Source organism: Pseudorasbora parva, chromosome 18 (assembly GCF_024679245.1).
Source record: "Pseudorasbora parva isolate DD20220531a chromosome 18, ASM2467924v1, whole genome shotgun sequence".
Classification (NCBI taxonomy): Eukaryota; Metazoa; Chordata; class Actinopteri; order Cypriniformes; family Gobionidae; genus Pseudorasbora; species Pseudorasbora parva.
In genome coordinates this window covers 19,243,609-19,263,952 of record NC_090189.1, presented here as the reverse complement: position 1 = coordinate 19,263,952, position 20,344 = coordinate 19,243,609, and the positions used below count along the sequence as shown (strand labels likewise).

The 20,344-nt window shown below is 39.7% G+C and overlaps 1 protein-coding gene across 1 annotated transcript in view; it reads right to left on the bottom strand.

Moving 5' to 3' along the window:
• Window positions 1-6,138: 6,138 nt before the first annotated feature.
• efna5a (ephrin-A5a) overlaps window positions 6,139-20,344 on the bottom strand; it is a 49,965-nt gene continuing 35,759 nt past the window's right edge. Inside the window, exons 2-5 of the mRNA XM_067423836.1 lie at window positions 15,801-16,093; window positions 9,164-9,229; window positions 8,939-9,013; window positions 6,139-8,837 (exon numbers count right to left, since the gene is read on the bottom strand). Coding sequence (XP_067279937.1) covers window positions 8,713-8,837; window positions 8,939-9,013; window positions 9,164-9,229; window positions 15,801-16,093 — 559 coding nt within the window. The 3' untranslated portion in view covers window positions 6,139-8,712. The remainder of the gene's footprint in view (window positions 8,838-8,938; window positions 9,014-9,163; window positions 9,230-15,800; window positions 16,094-20,344) is intronic.

Here is a 20,344-nt window from a genome sequence, read left to right as displayed (position 1 = left end):
CCCTAGGCCGAAGGTCGATGATCGACTTTGTGGTTGTCTCATCTGACCTCCGGCCGTATGTCTTGGACACTTGGGTGAAGAGAGGGGCAGAGCTGTCAACCGATCACTACCTGGTGGTGAGTTGGATCTGAAGCTGGACAGATTCGGCAGACCCAAACGTACTGTGAGGGTCTGTTGGGAACGTTTGGCTGAACACCCTGTCAGAAAGAACTTCAACTCCCACCTCCGGCAGAACTTCGACCAGTTCCCGAGGGAGTCTGGAGATATTGAATCCGAATGGACCATGTTCTTAACCTCCATTGTCGAGGCGGCCGCTCAGAGCTGTGGCCGTAAGGTCTCCAGTGCCTGTCGGGGTGGCAATCCCCGAACCCGGTGGTGGACACCGGAAGTAAGGAATGCCGTCAAGCTGAAGAAGAAGTCCTATCAGGCATGGCTGGCTTGTGGGGTTCCTGAGGCAGCTGACAGGTACCGGCAGGACAAGTGGACAGCAGCCCGGGTAGTTGTGGAGGCAAAAACTCGGGCCTGGGAGGAGTTTGGTGAGGCCATGGAGAAAGACTATCGGTTGGCCTCGAAGAGATTCTGGCAAACCGTTTGATGCCTCAGGAGGGGGAAGCAGTGCCCTACCAACACTGTCTACAGTGGAGATGGGCAGCTGCTGACCTCAACTGGGGATATTGTTGGACGGTGGAAGGAATACTTCGAGGATCTCCTCAATCCCACCGACACATCTTCCTTTGAGGAAGCAGTGGCTGAGGGCTTGGGGGGGGGGGGGGACTCGTCCATCACCCGGGCTGAAGTCATTGAGGTAGTTAATAAGCTCCTCGGTGGCAAGGCGCCGGGGGTGGATGAGATTAGCCCTGAGTATCTTAAGTCTCTGGATGTTGTGGGGCTGTCTTGGCTGACGCGGCTCTGCAGCATCGTGTGGCAGTTAGGGAGAGTGCCTATGGACTGGCAGACCTTTGTTCCTCGAGGCGCCCTGTGGGGGGGGTGCTCTGGGAGTATGGGGTCCGAGGCCCCTTGCTTAGGGCTGTACAGTCCCTTTACGACAAGAGCAGGAGCTTGGTTCGCATTGCCGGCAGTAAGTCAAATTTGTTCCTGGTGCATGACGGTCTCCGGCAGGGATGCCCTTTGTCACCGGTTCTGTTCATAATTTTTATGGACAGAATTTCTAGATGCAGCCAAGGGCCGGAGAGTGTCCGGTTTGGGGACCACGCGATTTCGTCACTGCTCTTTGCAGATGATGTTGTCATGTTGGCAACTTCAGACCAGGACCTTCAGCATGCACTGGGACGGTTTGCAGCTGAGTGTGAAGCGGCTGGGATGAGAATCAGCACCTCCAAGTCCGAGGCCATGGTTCTCAGTCGGAAAAGGGTAGCATGCTCACTTCAGGTTGGTGGAGAGTTCTTGCCTCAAGTGGAGGAGTTTAAGTATCTTGGGGTCTTGTTCACGAGTAAGGGAAGGATGGAACGGGAGATTGACAGACGGATCGGTGCAGCATCTGCAGTAATGTGGGCGATGTACTGATCTGTTGTGGTGAAGAAGGAGCTGAGCCGTAAGGCGAAGCTCTCGATTTACCGGTCAATCTACGTTCCAACTCTCACCCATGGTCATGAACTGTGGGTCATGAGCGAAAGGACAAGATCCCGGTATATATATATATATATATATATATATATATATATATATATATATATATATATATATATATATATATATATATATATATATTGTACATTTCTTTGTATATTTATTAATGTATTTATTTATTTTTAATATTCTCAGCTTTGACATTCCATACGTTCCCTTCCAGGTCAGTAAATTACTAAACAGGCAGCTTTTTTGTATGTGAAAGTACCTAGTTTGTAGCTATTTTTGACGCGTTTTCGAGCAAAACATGGCAACCTTTTGCAAACCTTGAACTTGGGAAAGGCGCTATCAATTACATGAAACATGTTTTGCGTTTTCGTGCGTCTCCTAAAATGTACTTGCCTCCGCAACTGAAGAGTCAGATTCCAACAAGTTGACATTTCAATCCCATCCCATTCGTAGGCTTGATACTTTAATCGCTGATTGTGAGGGAAGGGGCTGATCTGTATTTTGAGGCAACACAAAAATGCCTGCAACACTCCCTACGAATGATCTGGTTTCAGACAGATTTTCAAGGTACAATATAATGTAGCCTTTATTTTCTGATTTTAAATGAGAATTACAGATAACCAAGAACATGTTTATTGACTTAAATTCTTAATTCTTTTTAGAAATACAGTCATTTTCTTTTCTTAAAAGTGCATTTAAAGGGATAGTTCACCCAAAAAGAAAATGTCATTATATACTCACCCAGAAGTTGTTGTTGTTCCAAACCTGTATGAGTTTTTCTTTTAAAGAATGTTGGTAAAGAGTTGACAGTATTGACTTCTGTATACAGAACGTCAACTGTACCTTCAGCATTCTTTAACATATCGTCGTTTGTGTTCAGCAGAAGAAGAAAACTCATACAGGTTTGGAACAGCATTTGCTAGACTCAACTGCTTTATCAGACACCATTTTTGTCCACATCCAGAAACCAAACATTGGGTCCAGACGTGCCTCGTTGCCTTCCCATCTCTTTGTGCTACCTGCAAATAATTTCCCCAGTTTGCAGCCCTTTTTCCCCCCATGCAGGCTGTTTGTCTGTTCGTCAAGGAGGCTTGACTTCACATTAATACACGTTGGAAGTGTACAGTCACTTACAAGACCTTATTTTATGTTTGATCACTGGCCTTGGAAATATCACATTGCCCCAGGCTTTCCCTGTATGAAAGGAGAAATGAATCCTCTCAGCTGTAGTGTGCGGTTATTTTTAGATCGCTAAATGGAGTTGCAGATACTCCATATAAAGCGAGATACTGTTTCATTTTAGAATTAATTAGGAATTTGGTAACTAAAATTAGTTTTTTTTTTTGCCATAAATATCAGCAGACTGCATACCCAGCTTAGAATTTTTCACATGTTGATCTCTTTCCTCAGAGGATAATGCTTCATATGGCCTAAAGAACATGGGTCAAGTGTGCAAATACATGTTTTAGGATCTTAACTAGCTTTAATACATTATCCAGCCTCATTTCTCTTAGAGAATTTCAGTTAGTTGAGCAGAGTTCAGAGGTAAATTTCTCTTCTTTACAGTTCCTTAGCAACCAAGAACTTATTTGCATTTAATTGTAAAAGGATGAAAAACACTTACTTTTTGTCTTATAGCAATCGTTCACTTAAAAGGCCAATAAGGTCAATGCATTTTAAGATACTTTTTTTTTTTGCTTTATCACACACAATAACTATAGTTTTTTTTTAAATAAAACTTTGTATATATATACAGTAGATCGAACAAAAATCTATTTTATGTCTCATTAAAGGCACAATATGTATCCAAAAACCACTAGTTAAATGTTAAATATTTGGTTAACGTAACCATCCCAAATGTTTCCAAGACTGTTTAAATCCAGAGAAATAAGCAATTTTAACCAGAACACAGAGCGGGTCCATGCGTCGCCTATTAATGACATCATACATGCGTTACCCTCGATTTTGGTTTTATTTTGTAGAAACCATGGAAACAACAAAGACGCTTTAATATAAATTATCATGGGAACTATATCATGGGAACTTGAGCTGCGTTAACGCTTTGGGGACGCCTTTGCGTGATTGCGTCGTGAAGCACGTATGTCATCAGTCCAATAGGAAGACGGAACGTCATAGGCGGGTAACGTCACAGACCCAGAAACTATAAAGCACACCGGCAAACACATGCCGTTAGCTTCTGTTGTCTTCAACAAACGCTCTGTGTGGTGCTTTGAGGCTGAGACCTTCAGTAAGCACCAGGGTGCCAGCCTGGGATCTCTGTGGTCCTTCAGGGTCTTTCCGAGGCTCCCTTTGAGCCGCTCAAGGAAGTTTCAGAGAAGTTTCTTATTCTAAAGACTAGAATAAGAATCTTTCTAGATTCTTTCTTCACGCTTTTTCTCCCTAAGAGAAGGGAATAATCGAGTAGGGAATAGGGAACAAGACGCTGCGTCACCTTACCATACTCCCCGCAAGCTCCTTGTTTCATCCTTTTCAGAAATTAACGGCATGTGTTTGCCGGTGTGCTTTATAGTTTCCGGGTCCGTGACGTCACCCGCCGATGATGATCCATTTTCCTATTGGACTGATGACATACGTACTTCACGACGCAATCACGCAGGGGCGTTCCCAAAGCGGTGACGCAGCGTCTCGTTCCCTATTCAGGGAACTAAGGTTACAGACGTAACCGAGACGTTTTAAAACATGTTTTTTATATTTTTGAACACATTCATCAACAAAAAACCTAATTCTTGTTATATAGCTCAACACAGTTAGTCTTATTATTAAATCTTGTTTTCATGATTTACCTCGAGTACCATGTTTTACCATGCCTAATATCAATCTATCTTACTGCAGTGTGCAACAAGTGTCTCATAGTAGCCACCGGGCAAATGCACAGAGAAGCATTATAACAACTTTTAACACACTCACATAATCTGTCTAATATGATAAAACAGCGCTGCGTGCACATGACCAAAAAAAACAGAAGCAGTCATCTGCGGCATAATAAAAGCTCTGTGAATTTCAGGCGTCATAAAGCTACGCCTTTGTTTTGAATAAGCGACCTCTAGTGGTGAAAAATGACATATGGTGGCTTTTTTTTGTTCACTTTGAGATTCTTCAGAATGAAAAGTGCGTTATAAATAAAATCTGTTAAAATATTATTTTAAAGGTTTAGTTCACCCAAAAATGAAAATTCTGTAAATAATTACTTACCCTCATGTCGTTCGACACCCGTAAGACCTCCGTCCATCTTCGGAACACAAATGAAGATTTTTTTGTTAAAATCTGATCTCTGAGAAAGGCTTTCATTGACACCAATGTCATTTCCTCTCTCAAGAACCAGAAAAGGCACTAAAGATGTCATTACAAAGTCCATCTCACTACAGTGGCAGCGAGAATAGTTTTTGTGCGCAAAAAATAACGACTTATATAGTGATGGGCCGATTTCAAAACAAAGCTTCGAACCGTTATGAATCAGTGTATTGAATCAGTGGTTCGGATCGCCAGTGTCATGTGATTTCAGCAGTTTGACACGTGATCCGAGACATGAATCGATACACTGATTCATAACGGTTCAAAGCTTTGTTTTGAAATCGGCCCATCACTATATAAGACGTTATTTATTTTTGCGCACAAAAACTATTCTCATCGCGTCATAAAATAATTGTAGAACCACTGTAGTGAGATGGACTTTGTAACGACGTCTTTAGTGTCTTTTATGGGTCTAGAGAGAGGAAATGACATTGGTGTCAATGAAGGCCTTTCTGAGCCACATAAATATATTAATTTTTGTTCCAAAGATAAACAAAGGTATTGCAGGTGTCGAACGACATGTAAAACAAGTAATTAATGGAAAAATATTAATTTTGGGGTGAGCTAACCCTTTAAGGTAAAAGCCTAGAAATTGCTGAAAAGCATCATGTGAGTGTGGAATAGATTATAGTTGTCCTTTTTAACCACATTCTGTCTGTATTTTTCTAAAGGTCAGGGGGCAGAAATAAAACAAGGCTCTAAGATATTTAGAGGCAAATCAGCAAGAACACTAGACACCATGTCACCAAGGAATCCCCCTGAAGCCTATTCTTATTTAAACTGGCCAATGCCCAAGAGTGTGCACTCGCTCATTAATATTCATTGACACCTGAGTGTAATAATAATGATGGGTAAATGTTACCATTTCTATCCCTCACTCATAGAACAATCAGTTATCCGAAATCCCTGCCTTCGTATAATTAAGGATTTGAAAGGAAACGGAAGGAAAGGAAAAGAAAAGGTTTAAGGCTTAGCTAAATCATAAAACACTGGGATAGAACAAAGTGCTGGAATTTGCTCCCGAACAATGTTTGCACACTGTCAGTTCATTGGAAACCCTAAAACTCTGTGGAATAAATACAATCGGACACATTGGGCAATATTAATAATAATACCCTAAAATACAAAATATAAAAAAAGAGGAAGAAAAAAAAAAAGAGAAGAGGAAGAAAAAAAAAGAGAAGAGGAAGACGATTCTTACAACAATGACAAATTTATTTAATCATTTATTTGAGCTGCTCCAGCGTGTATTTACAAACAATGGCATTTGGAGATATAAAAACGTGTCATATCATAATGCAAGTCAGCACTGTACCGTCAAGAGACGTCACAGCAAATGTCTAATATTCAGGCAACACAGCCAAGAAGCCAAGAGAAACGGTGGTTTAGATATCACGGTCTTCACAGCTGTATGAAGAAGCAGGTGTGGAAAGAATTAGGAAATAATGTCTAACACTGAAGAAATATTTTCTGGGATAAAAACGATGAGAGAATACGGGAACATAATTGCCTTGTGGTGAATGAGATATACCTCAAATTCTCAATATAAAAAGAACAAACAGGACTTTAGCATATGGACAAAAACAGACACTGCAGTCGTTTTATAAAAATAATGTTTCCTGAATTAAACAGACTAAAAATGTCCTTCTAGGTTTGTTCCCATGACAATAAATGACAGCATTTCCTCTCAATCTGCATACTTTAAAATGTTCCACAGGGGATTATAAAAAAAAAATGTAAATGAGTTTTTAAGCATATGATTTAGTACAGTGGTGCTTTTGAGGATGGACCAGCACACATTCCTAGTTGTCTACATGAATGATGATCTGTTGCTCAAAATGAAAACAAACGTTTAAATTAAATAAAACTGATTGTGTGTTTGATATTATGCTTTTTTACTGGATTATTTCTAAATGTCTCATTTCATTTATCACATCACATGCCTATATGATATGATGTACGGATACATAGCATCCATAGGACCCATGTGCTCCTGTGTTACCAATGTAAAAGAACCATAGAAGCTAGCCTACTGAAAAACAGTACATTTCCTATAAAAAGCAAATGCTACCTTTATGCGGCTTCCCAACTGTCGATACATAGATGTGAATGAAAAACATGGAAACTATTTGAGCAAGGAGAACAGGGACTGGGGCAAATATTTACCCTGTTTTTTGTGTCTGTAAAGGCCATTACTATTGATCCCAGCAGGAGATCTCATCTTTCTCCATCTCTGGCCAAGTTCGCGAGAGTAACGCTAGCCTGCGGCTGAACTGGACACCGCGCTCCTCCCGTGCTGCTGTCGATTTTTTAATTCCAGAAATAACCCACATGAGGCCTCGCAGTATGTGGTCTGCGTGCCAGGCACTTTGGACAACATCAAAGAGCCTATTAAATCACGTTAGGGTGTCAGCTGCCACTGGGGTGGAAGCGACGCTCCGCTACTGTTTCAGTAGATTCCCAGATGAGCTTTTAGTGCGTAAAGCTCCCTATTGAAAAAGTAAATAAATATAAAAAAAGCATGGCTGAAATGCACTTTGATAAAAGAAAAGTCCACGTGAGGAGTCGTTAGGAGGATATAAGAAAATGACTGAATTACTTTCCCTTTACCCTTCGTAAAAAATCAGTTTTTACATAATTCAATAGGCAAAGGTATGAGCTCGTATTGTTGACCGAATTAAAATGTCAATGCTGTTCATTTTGGTTACTCTAGGGTTAAAAAGACAGGAAGCATTTACAAAACTAACGCAAAACATTTCCCCCTCCCGCCCATCCATAAGGAGTGCCGTGACCCCTGACGGACATGATATGGAGATGTGCTGCTGTTGAGATGTCCCCCGATAAATCCATTTCAGGGATCGACTTGCTAAAATATTAAACCGTAATCAGAAGTTACTGTAATGCGGTTGTTATTCACATAAATCAAGGTAAGTTGACTGAAGCTAGGCATTTTGTGTTCTCCTGAATTCTGGCTGATGACTAGCACGACAAAGTGTCAAGAGCACTAAGACTGAACAATAAATAAGAAAAGGATGATTCACCAAACAAATTAGTATATTCACTCAAACGATTGATCAGTGAGGCTCCGTACTCCTAACAAAACATCGATTTTGGCAGCTACACTTGCGCATTTTACTTCAAGAACACCACATCTGTGTTTCAGTCCCATGTACACCTGTACACAATGTACAAAATGAGTGCTTATCTTTTCCTTTTATCTACGAAAACTTTTCAAAAATCTCACCGTTCACCTGAGTCAACTCTGGTTTAGATATTAAAAAGCTCCATGCGCTCTCTTTTATAAGGGATGCTATCAGGCAACAATTTGCCATGATATCTAAGAGTCAGCAGTTGAGTCCATAGTGATGACGTTTACCCACAATGCAAGTGGAGAGATCCCTCGGATAGTCCTCTTGATCTGTTATAAGACTTCTTTTTTTTCTGGACGGCAACACTGAAAGAGGTCTTTGTGAAAAGGTCTTTTTTTCCCCCTCTGCCCCAATTACAGGGCCCTCTCCAACGTTACATAGGGCACCAAGAGGACACAGACCTATTTTTGTATATGTGTCATAGTTTAGTGGGTTTTATCCGTGTACAAGAGAGGTTTTTTTTTCATGGGATGGAGATTTTTTGTTCATTGAAATCCATCCAGTTATATCGCCAAAAGTTGAGAAGTACAAATCGCGTCTTCCTGCGCGAGGAACTACTTTTCAGTTGAGAGAAAGATCTCAAATGTTCCTTCAAAGTGCTCGGTCACGAGTCCTCCTGTATACCTCAGGTTTGTCACTGTGCACATACAGGATGCTATAAGTAGGACAGTGAAACCAAAAGAACCAACGCTGAGGCCAACAAGGGCCCTACAGTCTGAATGTGCCCGCCGCCATTGACATCACTCCGGGATGGTTCGGCAGATTCATGACTCGTTCCATCTAAATGGAGAAAAGAACGTAGTATTAAAAGAGGTTTATGATCACATTTGACAGTACTGATAGTTTTGAATATGGAAATGCCTTTGACACACAGTACGAACCATTATTATTTTCTATAGAGTTAATGCTTCCATCACTGATCCTGTCGACGCGGTCGTGACTTTTCTCGCAGTTGTCTGTGGGAGAAACACAAAACAGGGTGTTGTCAGGGTCATGACATCATCTTTGACTCGCTGAACTATTCCAGCAGTAATATACGATGTAAGTGCAACCACATTTTGTCAGAAGCCACGCCAGGATCTGGCTGAGGGGCTTGTAAAACTTACTCGAAGGTCTGACGAAAACTTTCAGCTTCAAGCAGCTCCGTCTCCCATTTTCACTGACTGTAGATGCTGTGGAAACATTTGAGATGGTCAATATTAGGCTCCATCGATCCATGCTGCACATTGTTTAATACATCAAGTCATTTTTTTAGCTTTAGATGCATTACCGGGTTCAACAATAAGGATTTTTTTCTACTGGCCTTGTTTTTTACACGCACTGCCAAAATTTTCATTTCAATTCTACATTTACATTTAGTCATTTAGCTAATGCTTTTTTCCAAAGCGACTAACAAATTAGGTACAACAAGTCATTTATCAGAAGAGACAATAATGTTCACAGTGCACAATGCTTCAAGTTCGAGCAGCCCACACAAGATAGACCAGAGTTTATATATATATATATATATATATATATATATATATATATATATATATATACAACATTTAAATATAAATTTTATATTTATTATATATATATATATATATATATATATATATATATATATATATATATATATATATATATATATATATATATATAATTTATATTTAAATGTTGTGTATTTTTATACTAAAATACAAAAATATACATTATTTATTAAAAATTATATATCTATATTATAATATTATAATATACCTATATTTTCATTAAAATAGCAAAATACAACTTTTCTTTTTGTTGAAAAACACAAAACAGTTTTGATTCGATTGATTACTCCTAAAACAAATGAATAAATCAAGACAAAACCTGAAAAATATAGCCAAAAGATTTCTTATTTTGACAAGCTTTCTAAACAGCTCCACTGGCTCAAGGCCACTAGGATCATTTGTTTCAGGTTTAGTCTATCAGTACATCCTCAGATGTTACCTGACTTAGCAGTTTGCGGCTTTCTACATGCAAAAGCCTCATTTGAATGCTTCCACCGGCCTCACAGGGACGCACAATCAGCATTCATTTGGGTTCTTACTGATAGATGCAGACGGCGCTACATTTGCTATGCTGTTCCCCTTGTCATCTCAACCATAAGCCATGTTTTTCAATTTGTCCTCTCCATAAAGAGGCTTATTAGCGCTTTAAGAAGAACAGGTAGACGGCCTCTCTCTCCACTGTCCTCTCTTTGTGCAGTACATAATGCAATCTGGCGTAGTCAGGGAGCGATGCAAATGAGGACCGGTGGGGTGAGGGGGAAAGAAGGTTTGGTATTTTTTCCCACAGATCACTCTGGACGTAAAGGTGACTAAGTAATGAGCAATGCGATGCACTTCAATAAATCCCCTCCTTCAAAGCCTCAATGTAATATGTGCGGACAGCACACACACACAAAAGGCAATTTCCTTATAGCAAACACAATATGTTCTTGATAATTAAATTGGTGAGGCTCGCTTTCACTGACATGGACATGTGCTCCACGGTGAATTGAGTTTTCTTATAGTGGAAAAAAAAACCTGGCCATGGATGTCTTGTTTTCCTGGTTGAATGCCTAAAATTTGGATTACTTGACAATTTACACAGCACATAAGGTCCATTAATGGCAGGATAAATATTTATTGGACACCATTATTTTGAACAGACATCACTATCAACAGGTTTAATTATTATTATTATTATTATTATTTTTACGGGACAGAGCATTTGTGGTAAACTTTTTCCGAGCTCCTTTTCCTAACCTCTGCTGGCTGTGACCTTTCCACAAGCCTCTTAGATGTTGATTGGTCACTACATACATCAACACCTGCTACTTAAAGCTGTACTGGCGGCTAGTAACATCAACAGCTGCAAATGACAAATCACAGGCCGAAAGAAACACCTGCCACTAAAAGCTCTGTAATCAGCTGTGATGATACAAATGACTTCTGTTCAGCCCATAGACCTTATCGCCAGTGACTCTGAACTGCTGAACCTTACATCGTCTCCTCCAGTCATCCTTCATGAAGCCACAGTACTGGATAATTGAGGGAAAATATGGGCAATGAGTATATAAGAGTATAGCTATGATAAAGTAAAACGGGAAATGTAGTTTAAAAATGCATGTGCTGAGATCTCAGTAATTTAAACAGAATATTGAAATGTGTTGTTACTTTATACTTGTGACATACACGAGTCATTAAACTGAAAATGTTATGGGAAATTATAAAAGTTAAGAGACATATTGACCTTGACAGTCATTATTTAAGTCCCTGTGAAAGCGAACTGTATTTTAATGTATTTTTGTTAATAAATTAAAAGATTAACAAAAAAAAAACAGTATGGACCATTGAACTATAGATCTGTTTAACACTTTAAACCCCCATGAAAGTGTCAAGAAGAAGCTATAACAGGATCTGTTGACTGTAGAGGCAAGAAAAAGAAACAAGAGAAAGACATGTCGGAAGAAAAGAATTATAACTCTTTTCCCCATTAGCTGACTGGCTCATCTCTGAGCTTGCAGACATTCCCATAATGCACCACGGCTCTTCTAGCCTTGACCCCCATGATTCCCTGCTGTGTGGGGTCTCCAGCTGCACTTAATCTGCTGTCTCTCTTCTCATCCCCACACCCTCATGACTGCAGGGAGAGGTTGGGTTAAATCAATGTGCTTATATGCTGTCTACACTGACATACTGGGGGCTTATAAACCCTTAATCATGTCCCCACAAGCATATTTCCTTTGAAATGGCTGAAATTGCTTTTGTCTCATTCCTCAAGTCTAGTCTAGTTTGGAGCGGGATCCCAGTGTTGATTGGAAACACCACTTTTGCGGTACAACCTTAAACTCAATGTCAGCTACTACCGCAATAAATAATGGCTGAGTGTGAGCGTGCAAACCAAGTATTGTCAGACGGTATTGTCAGAGTCCAGAATTAACTTTTTGCCCAGAGACGTTACTAGGATGCCATCCCGGGGTGGGCATTTGGATATGTGGGGCGGGAGACTGCGGATGAAAGATGTGTTGCTCTACAGGGATTCATGACTGATGACAACCAGAGCGAAACCGCAGAAAAACATTCAAAACGTTCTAGTTCAGAGGTATCGCCACACACAAAAGAAATCTGTATTTCTCCCTTTTTTAACAAAGAAAAGAATGCATGTGAACAAACAGTGAGTTTAATTTTGGCTAATTTTAAATGTATTCTAAGGGTCAGTTCACACAGAACACGTTTTGTTGTTAAAAACACAAGATGCAGGTCAGAAGAATGGGGAAAAAAGGGCAAGGTCTAGAGATGCAGTTTTTTTTAAGTTAAACTCAAGTTAACTTTACTGTCGTATTTTTAGAATGCGTCATACGTGAGACTCTACAAAAGACGCACAATGGTCAAAGACGTTCATCTAGCTCGTGTTTCAATTGAAAAACAGTATATATCAAAGGACACTACTAATAAAATATAGGATAACTGCAAAAAGAATAATAATATCTGAATATAATTAGACAGCTTTTCCTGCAGCAGCATCATATGCGAGGTCAGACTGTTATAGAAACGTGAAGACGACCCATCTTGACATTAAAGTATGAAATATTTCACGTTACCACATGAAATTCTGTAGAAAAAAAGACATCCTAGATACATTTCTGTCAATCAACTATGCAAGTTAAATATTTTTTTAAGTCATAACAAATGCTTTCTTTAGTAAACGGTTTGTACATGGTCAGAATGTTACAGTTCGACTTCAACAGAGTATTAAGATTAAGTTCCTTATATCAGTTACTGGCAAAGAAACTTCCTATTTACTCATCAAAGCAAATTTTTACTTGCAAATTGCAGTTGACAAGTGTTAATTTTGGACCAGAAGCACTGTGTTTGTGACTGCATGAATGCCGAGTGCCAACAAGAAAACAATTCTCTGATTTCAGGGCTCTCCCCAAATTTCTTTCAACATAAACTGTGGCAATAATCAACAGTCTCGGCCGTATTAGGATGATTTCATGGGTGGCATCTATGACAAACTCTCATTCTGACAGTCATCAGAAATCCCTCGCTGTCAGCATGTGGTGTGTAACTGACCTCTCATTGGCAGACATTAAGACTAGACTACTACACCAACTCTGCTTATTCAAAGACACTCTACACTGTCACGGCCCGAGCTGCTCATCCACGTCTCCTTTCCCACACGGCCGACACCAGATCCCTGTGTAGTTATCCACCCGAGCTGCAGACGACCAGGGGCAATAAACCTCCCAGACACCACTATTCCAGCTATGGGTTGGGAGATCAGATGTGATGTAACCGAGAAGTCTGATAAATGAGGGAAAGATGGATTGATGCTCCGTCTTTGAGATAAGACACACCTATCTCTTTTCTTGTGCATTCTTGAGTGCTATGAGAGCGCTTTGTTATGCGGGGAATAATTTTGGCTCAGGTAGCGACTACACCACTTACAAGTAAACTGCAAAGTACAGAATTCTTATCGAGGCTACAAATCAGATCTTACTTTAAGCACAAAGTGGGAATGTTTCTGGTTTACCTTACAGCATTATGAAGATGGAGGGACTAGACTACAAATAGCAGTCGTGGTCTTTTGAAGTGGGCTCATATCAGACAGCCTGCACTGCCGTTGGCCCCACTCGCGCAGGAGGGAGAGGCCAACTAAAAACCTTTCCTTGAAATTGGATTTCTATCCTCTGAGATTAAGATCAGACTTCCACATCGGCCATATTGGAAAAACATGCTGCCTTGAGCCGTTCAGGATTGTGAGTTCAACTGCAGTCATCAGAGCATGTTCACATTTGACCTGCAGGGCCGGGCCCTCTGATCCCCCCTGATCGCTTCCTGAGCGGGCCGGGTGTGCTGACTGACAGCACAGAGACCGCGCTTGTCACCCTCTGCTCTCCTGGAGCGACCCCTCACTCAGAATGATTAGCCACCACACCAGCTAACAAAGACATTCTGTCTAACCAAATCATGACAGGCAGACATCAAACTAATGAAGAGAATGATTTATGAAAACTTCTTTAAAATATTAAATAGACAAAAAAAAAAAAAAAAGTTTTTTGCTTCTTGCCATATTCTGTATTTAAAAAAACAAACATACACAGGATGTACTAAATAGTAAAAGCTGCAAAAATAAAACTATATAGTTTTATTTTTGCAGCTTTTACTATTACTTTGTGACAAATGTGTCATTGTAAAGTCATTTGTCAAGTTTGTGTTGTTTACTGTTATATCTTTGCATTGCTTACAGTGAAATTTGATATACTGTAATATATATATATATATATATATATATATATATATAAATTAATGTAAGTTTGTCTGCATGTTGCTATAAAACATTGTGTTTTTGTATATATATATATATATATATATACACACACAAAAACACTGTTTTATAGCAACATGCAGACAAACTTACATTTATTTATATTTTTACAGTATTTACAGTACAATGCAAAGATATAACAGCAAACAATACAAACTTGACAAATGACTTTACAATGACACATTTGTCACAAAAATGATTTGCATTTCTTTTTATTTAATTTACAATTTAAAATTATGTTTTTTATTAAGCAAACAAACCGCTCAAATAGGTTTTTATAGAACAACTCAGTTAAAAAATACTTCTGTTTCATATTTGTACTTTAATTTGTTTCTGATATAATTAAGATTACTGAAAGCCACTGTCTACTTGAAATTACACTGAGAAACCCGAAACCTGAAGCCCGTACCAGATGAATCATAACACTGAGTCACACAGGAGTGAGACGTGTGCTATGAAGTCTTGTTTTCCAAGCTGCATTTACAGTAAAAATCCTGACAGCTCCATCACTTCCGTTGATATGTTTCTCATTCTATTATTCTTATTCACAGGCCTTCAGGGGGAAAAGTCAATTTTACTATGTTGCAACGTCTCCGATAGACACCCACATTCATGCAAAACATCCATATCTCCTGCTGGGATCTAACCCCTAAATGCTATGTACCGTGCATTCCTATCTGCCTTTTCTCGCAGTCTACATGTACTTATCTCCAGCTTCTACCACTTCCCCCTCCCCATTCTCCTATTCCTTCCTTTCACATCTCATAAAAACATGTCCATCGTTTTATGCGCCCATGAGATCTGTCAGATCATCAGGTCGGATTCCGCCAAATCAAACGCTCCACATCTCCTGCGTGCGCCTGCATAAATGAACCCATCGCGGCCCTGAGCAGTCCGAGCAATCGGACCACTCCTGTGCCTTATTTTGTCTTCCCACTCCCGCCCTGTAGGGATCTGACTCCAGTTGTAAAAACATGGGTTTAGATGCTTGTTTTTAAGAGCCCTCTCACGAGCAAACGAAAGCTGAGACTAGGAGTTTGTAACAAAGACTCTTTAGAGGAAGACCAAGATGTTTTTCCCTGAGGTTCATGTTTTCCTTGTAGTCTGTTTGCCAAGACTCCTGAAAAACAAAGTCATACTTGGCAATGACTTCCTTTCCTTAATGCTCGTAATCAGATATCTGTCTTAAAAATATACTATTAAATCTAAGACTTGGTTGAGTTGCGTTATCCTCCACTAGGACGCTAATACAACATCCTTTTCAAAGCAATGCAGCGTTTTTTCCACTGAAAACCAACCTTACAAATCTGTTTAACATGCACAGTGTTGGGTTTTGGATACAAAGACCATAAAACATCATTGGGATACAAATCACTGCTGCACAAAAATCAACATGGTACTCACAGATATAGTAATATTCTCTGCCTGGCCGAAATTCGAAACCCAACGAGAAGGGTGTGAAGAGCTGAAACTTCTCAGAGAACTTCAGAGGCCCGTTGGGCGAGTGAGGCCGGTTGCACTCCCAGCGCTTGAAACCTTTCGCCATGTGGTCGCAAGAACTGTAGCCGTCGTAGTTGACCATGTAGAGGACGTAGCGCTCCGTCCTCTCCTCAGGGACCGAGTCCATGTAGTGGGGACAGTATACGTCCAAATAATCGTTAATGCATACGTCGATGTGGTAGTCTCCTCGGTAGAACCTGTAAAATAGAGAGAGGCCACAGTGAGTATATATGATATGAAATATTAGCAACGCAGTTATTCTCATTCGCATGTTTTACGAGCCATCGAGCCCTTACTTCACAGAAAGGCCACTTCTGGAGGAAGCCACTTATTTGAGGGCAATTACCGCAAATGTGAAAGCACGTAAATCATCCAATCTGAGTCTGCTAGGGCTCACTGAGAATCACAAGGAAAAATCATAATCCTGCCGTTGACGTGGATGCTTTAAATACGCCTGAAAGAATGAGTTTTCCATGGGCGAGAGATGACAGCTTGAAATATGGCACTCTGAGGAATGTTTTGGAAGAAAAAATGTGCATCTCTCGTGCCAAAACAGCCAACTATTCCAGATTTACATCTTGTTTATTATAAATCGAGACGACCTCGAGAGGATCTAACCAAATATGAATGTCAACGGAATGTGCACAAATTCATTTTGACAAGGAAGCAATTCCAAAACATGGGTTCCCATAGGCTGCATATAAGACTTTAGCGGATATGGATACGCTCAGGTCAGATTCATTTAGAGTCACTGCAAAAAATATTATTTTTCCACCAAGGCTGAGTAAGGTAATGCAGGCGAACTTGACTGTGGTCCGGTGACTCGACTTAAACATGAAGGATGCTCAGGATTTGGTGGGAATTTTCAGGGTGTAAGCCGGTGGACACCCAGCAGGAACCCTGGGGAGAGCCAGAAGAGTTTCCAGGCTAATGCGAGGTTAGTGTTGCGATCCTGATGTGGACAGAAGCACAGCTGGGCACGCTGACACAAAGATTTCCACTCATTACGGACAATAAAAGACTATTGAGAGCAGATGGAGCTCGGGACCTATCAGATTATCATTATGTGGATTTCAAACGCACTGCTGGAATTCTGAGTTTCCCTGTAGGTTTGGCTGGCTTGGCGGTGGTTTGTGTGTGTGTGTGTATGCATGTTTAGCAGTGAGTGTGTGTAGGGATGTGTTTCGATGCTACTCGAAGTCTGCAAGCACTTTAAGGCTATTTTGAACAACTATTGTTTACTACTTTTGGGAGCTACATCATTTAAATGGAAAGAAGTTTAAGCTGTGAAAAGCATACTTCCTGAGAGATCAGGCAGTCCAATGTTTCCAACTCAAAATCTGGCATTTGAAAGTGTGTAACATTTAAACAGGTCTTTTTATTTCCTCATTGGGCACTGGCAAAAACAAAGCTATTTCCTGATTAAATTTATTGGCTTTTCTTGTGTTTCCTGTCATCTTATAAAGTGGAATGATTCAGTCTAGCACTGACAAAAATCAATGTACACCTACAGATTTCCAAAACCAGAACATGGGATCATGGAAGATAAAACAAGGAACACACTTTTCAATAAGGTTCAATTTTTTAACATTATGTTAAAGCATAAGTTATCACGAACAAGCATTTATAAATGTTGGTTAATATTAATTTTATATATACCATTACCAATATATTTCTACCATTTCAGGTTATATATCGCGATTTAAACGTGTGGGGTCGGTAAGATAAAAAAATAAAATATATATAAAAAAGTATTTTATGCTTGCCAAGGCTGCATTTATTTTAATATTGTGAAATATTACAATTTAAAATAAATATTTTCATTTTAATATATATTTTTGTATTCCTTTGATGGCAAAGACGACTCATGGGCATTCATTCTGATTTCAGAAATCATAAGCTTGTTTGGTGCTCTAAAACATTTCTTATTATCAACATTAAAAACAACAAAGTTCAAAAGATCAGCATTAATTTAAATATAACAGATTTTTGCGTAACATTACGAAAGTATTTACATCAATTTAATGCATCCTTTCTAAATAAAAGTATTCATTTCTCTTTTCTTTTTTTAAAGAAAACTCTCAGTGACAAAATGTTTGAACAGCTGTGTAATTTTACATTAAAGTATGAATAAACATGAACTGACAATAAACAATAGTATATTTATAAAATAATATTAAACCAAATGATTGTTTGTTGTAAAGTTATTTGCTTATTGCTTGTTTATTGTGAAGTATTACCTTTTTTCATTCAATGTCTCAAACTAAGCTTTAAATTAGTGTTAAAACAGTAGCTGCGTGGTGTAAACAACTTTGGATAAAAGCATCCGCCAAATAAATAAATATACTGAAGCAAATGACGTTTCACCTGTCTATCATGGGAAATATCTTCGCTAGAGGATACTAAAAGACTATTTTTCCCTGGGTCACAAAGTTCGAAGACCAGACAACGACATATTAGCTCTCTGGATAACAACACCTAAAGGCATTAGAGTGCTTTTCTATGTCCTGTGTCTGAAAAATCAATGAGTGAGAGGACTGAGTCACATTGTGTAATTTTATAATATTCTTATGCAGACTCTAAATCAGATGCCACCTCAGCCATTCATTTTCAATGTGTATCAGATGAGCTCCAGTGGGTTATAAAGAGATTTGACCCCATTAAACCCAATAACAGACAAACAGCTCATCAATGTTGAGATTTCTTTCATGTGTTTGAAGAGCGATGGGCCAGCTGGTCAATAAACCACACAATGCTGTGCCAATTCATCATTAGGATTAAAAAAGAAGCTCATTAGCTGTATCTATCAGGGCTACTAACAGAAACATGGCACATTGCTGCATCAGAACAAGTCTTACAACAAAAACCTCCCATAATGATAATCCCCCTATTCAGTCAATTCTCTCCATCGCTCTTTCTCTACGTGTTCAAACAGAGGGTGATGGGTGATGACCGGGGCAGACCCGAGTCTAAAGAAAGGCAGGGCACCGAGAGGCAGTGGGCTCCAGGAGTTCATGATTAAACTTGGTTCATCTCAAGGTCAGGCTCCTCAGACTTAACAATGGAATGAAAAATGAAGGAGGCTCTTCACTTAAGAATTTCCAACGGAAGCCAATTAAATCAAAAGAATTCTGAGACGTTGAAGAAACGGGCAAAAATATCAAGCTAAGGCAAGCCTCAGAAAAAAAACAGCATGATAGTTCACCAGAATGATGTTCTGACATTCCAAACCTATATGGCTTTCTTTCTTCTATGCAACACAAAAGAAGATATTTTGAAACCTTTCAATAAAAGCCAGTGGGGTCCAGTGTTGTTTAGGACCTCATTCTATGGACAAAGCAATAAATATCTTGCTTGTGTACAGAAGATAGAAATTCATGCAGGTTTGGATTGGAACGACATGAGAGAAAGGCATTTTTGGGTGAACTATACCTGACACCTTCCTGTAGAGGGCGCTCTTAGGGCAATGACTGACGTGACTCCCAGGGGTGTCGGTCAGCTAAGCCTCGAGCCCTCCAGGCCTTTCACAATGGCACAGATGGAGGATCTCCTCCTCAGGTTACAGCTCTCGGGCCAGCCGTGGAGCAGTTGTCCCATCATTCAGTGGGGAGGCAACGGTACATCTCCCAACGCCTCAGATATCACTCATTCACCCCTTCCAAAAGAATGTCTGCCCAGAAGCATTAACATCACAGACAAACAATGGCCTGCCAGGACTTCAAGCTGTGCTGGCTTGGCAAACGCCTCAAAAGACGGATGAAGGTGAAGGAGGGGAGAAAAAGGCATATAAAAGCCGCCTTTCTGCAAGTTTCCCATGGAAAACACACTGTGTGAGATTTTCTTGAAGAGACAAGATATATGGCTCGCTACATTAAAAACATATTGGTGTTTGTGGGAGGCATGTCTATATTTCAGAAACATTGGCAAAGGATGTACAGCAGTGGATTAGAGAAAAAAGGCTTTGGTTAAGGTAGATATTTGAGGACAGTTGTGTGGATAGAAGCAAGCAAACATGAGTGAGTGAGAATGGGACTATCGGTCTTAGGTGAGATTGTTGCTTGTCTAACATGTATGCTGTTTGGAAAATATTCCCAGTGCTACAGGATTATCTTCCTGCTCTCGTGTCTTCGTGATTAGTGGAGTGCAGTACGGTAAATGTCACTCATCAAGCAACAGGACTATCATGTGGTTTACCCTATGGTGATAGACACACAAACACAAATGTATACAAAGGCTGACCTTCATACCTGACATTCACAAGCTCTTGATTCAATTTGATTCTGATTTTGATTCATTTCATTTTCAGGATACTTCAGAAATAATGGTCATTCGATCATGAAAAAGTGTTTCAGACTGCTTAAAAAGGTAGCTTTTCTTTTTAAACGACTCAATAAAAGAATCGGCTCATTAGAGTCATTTGTTTTTGCGAATCAGGCCACACTGGTAGG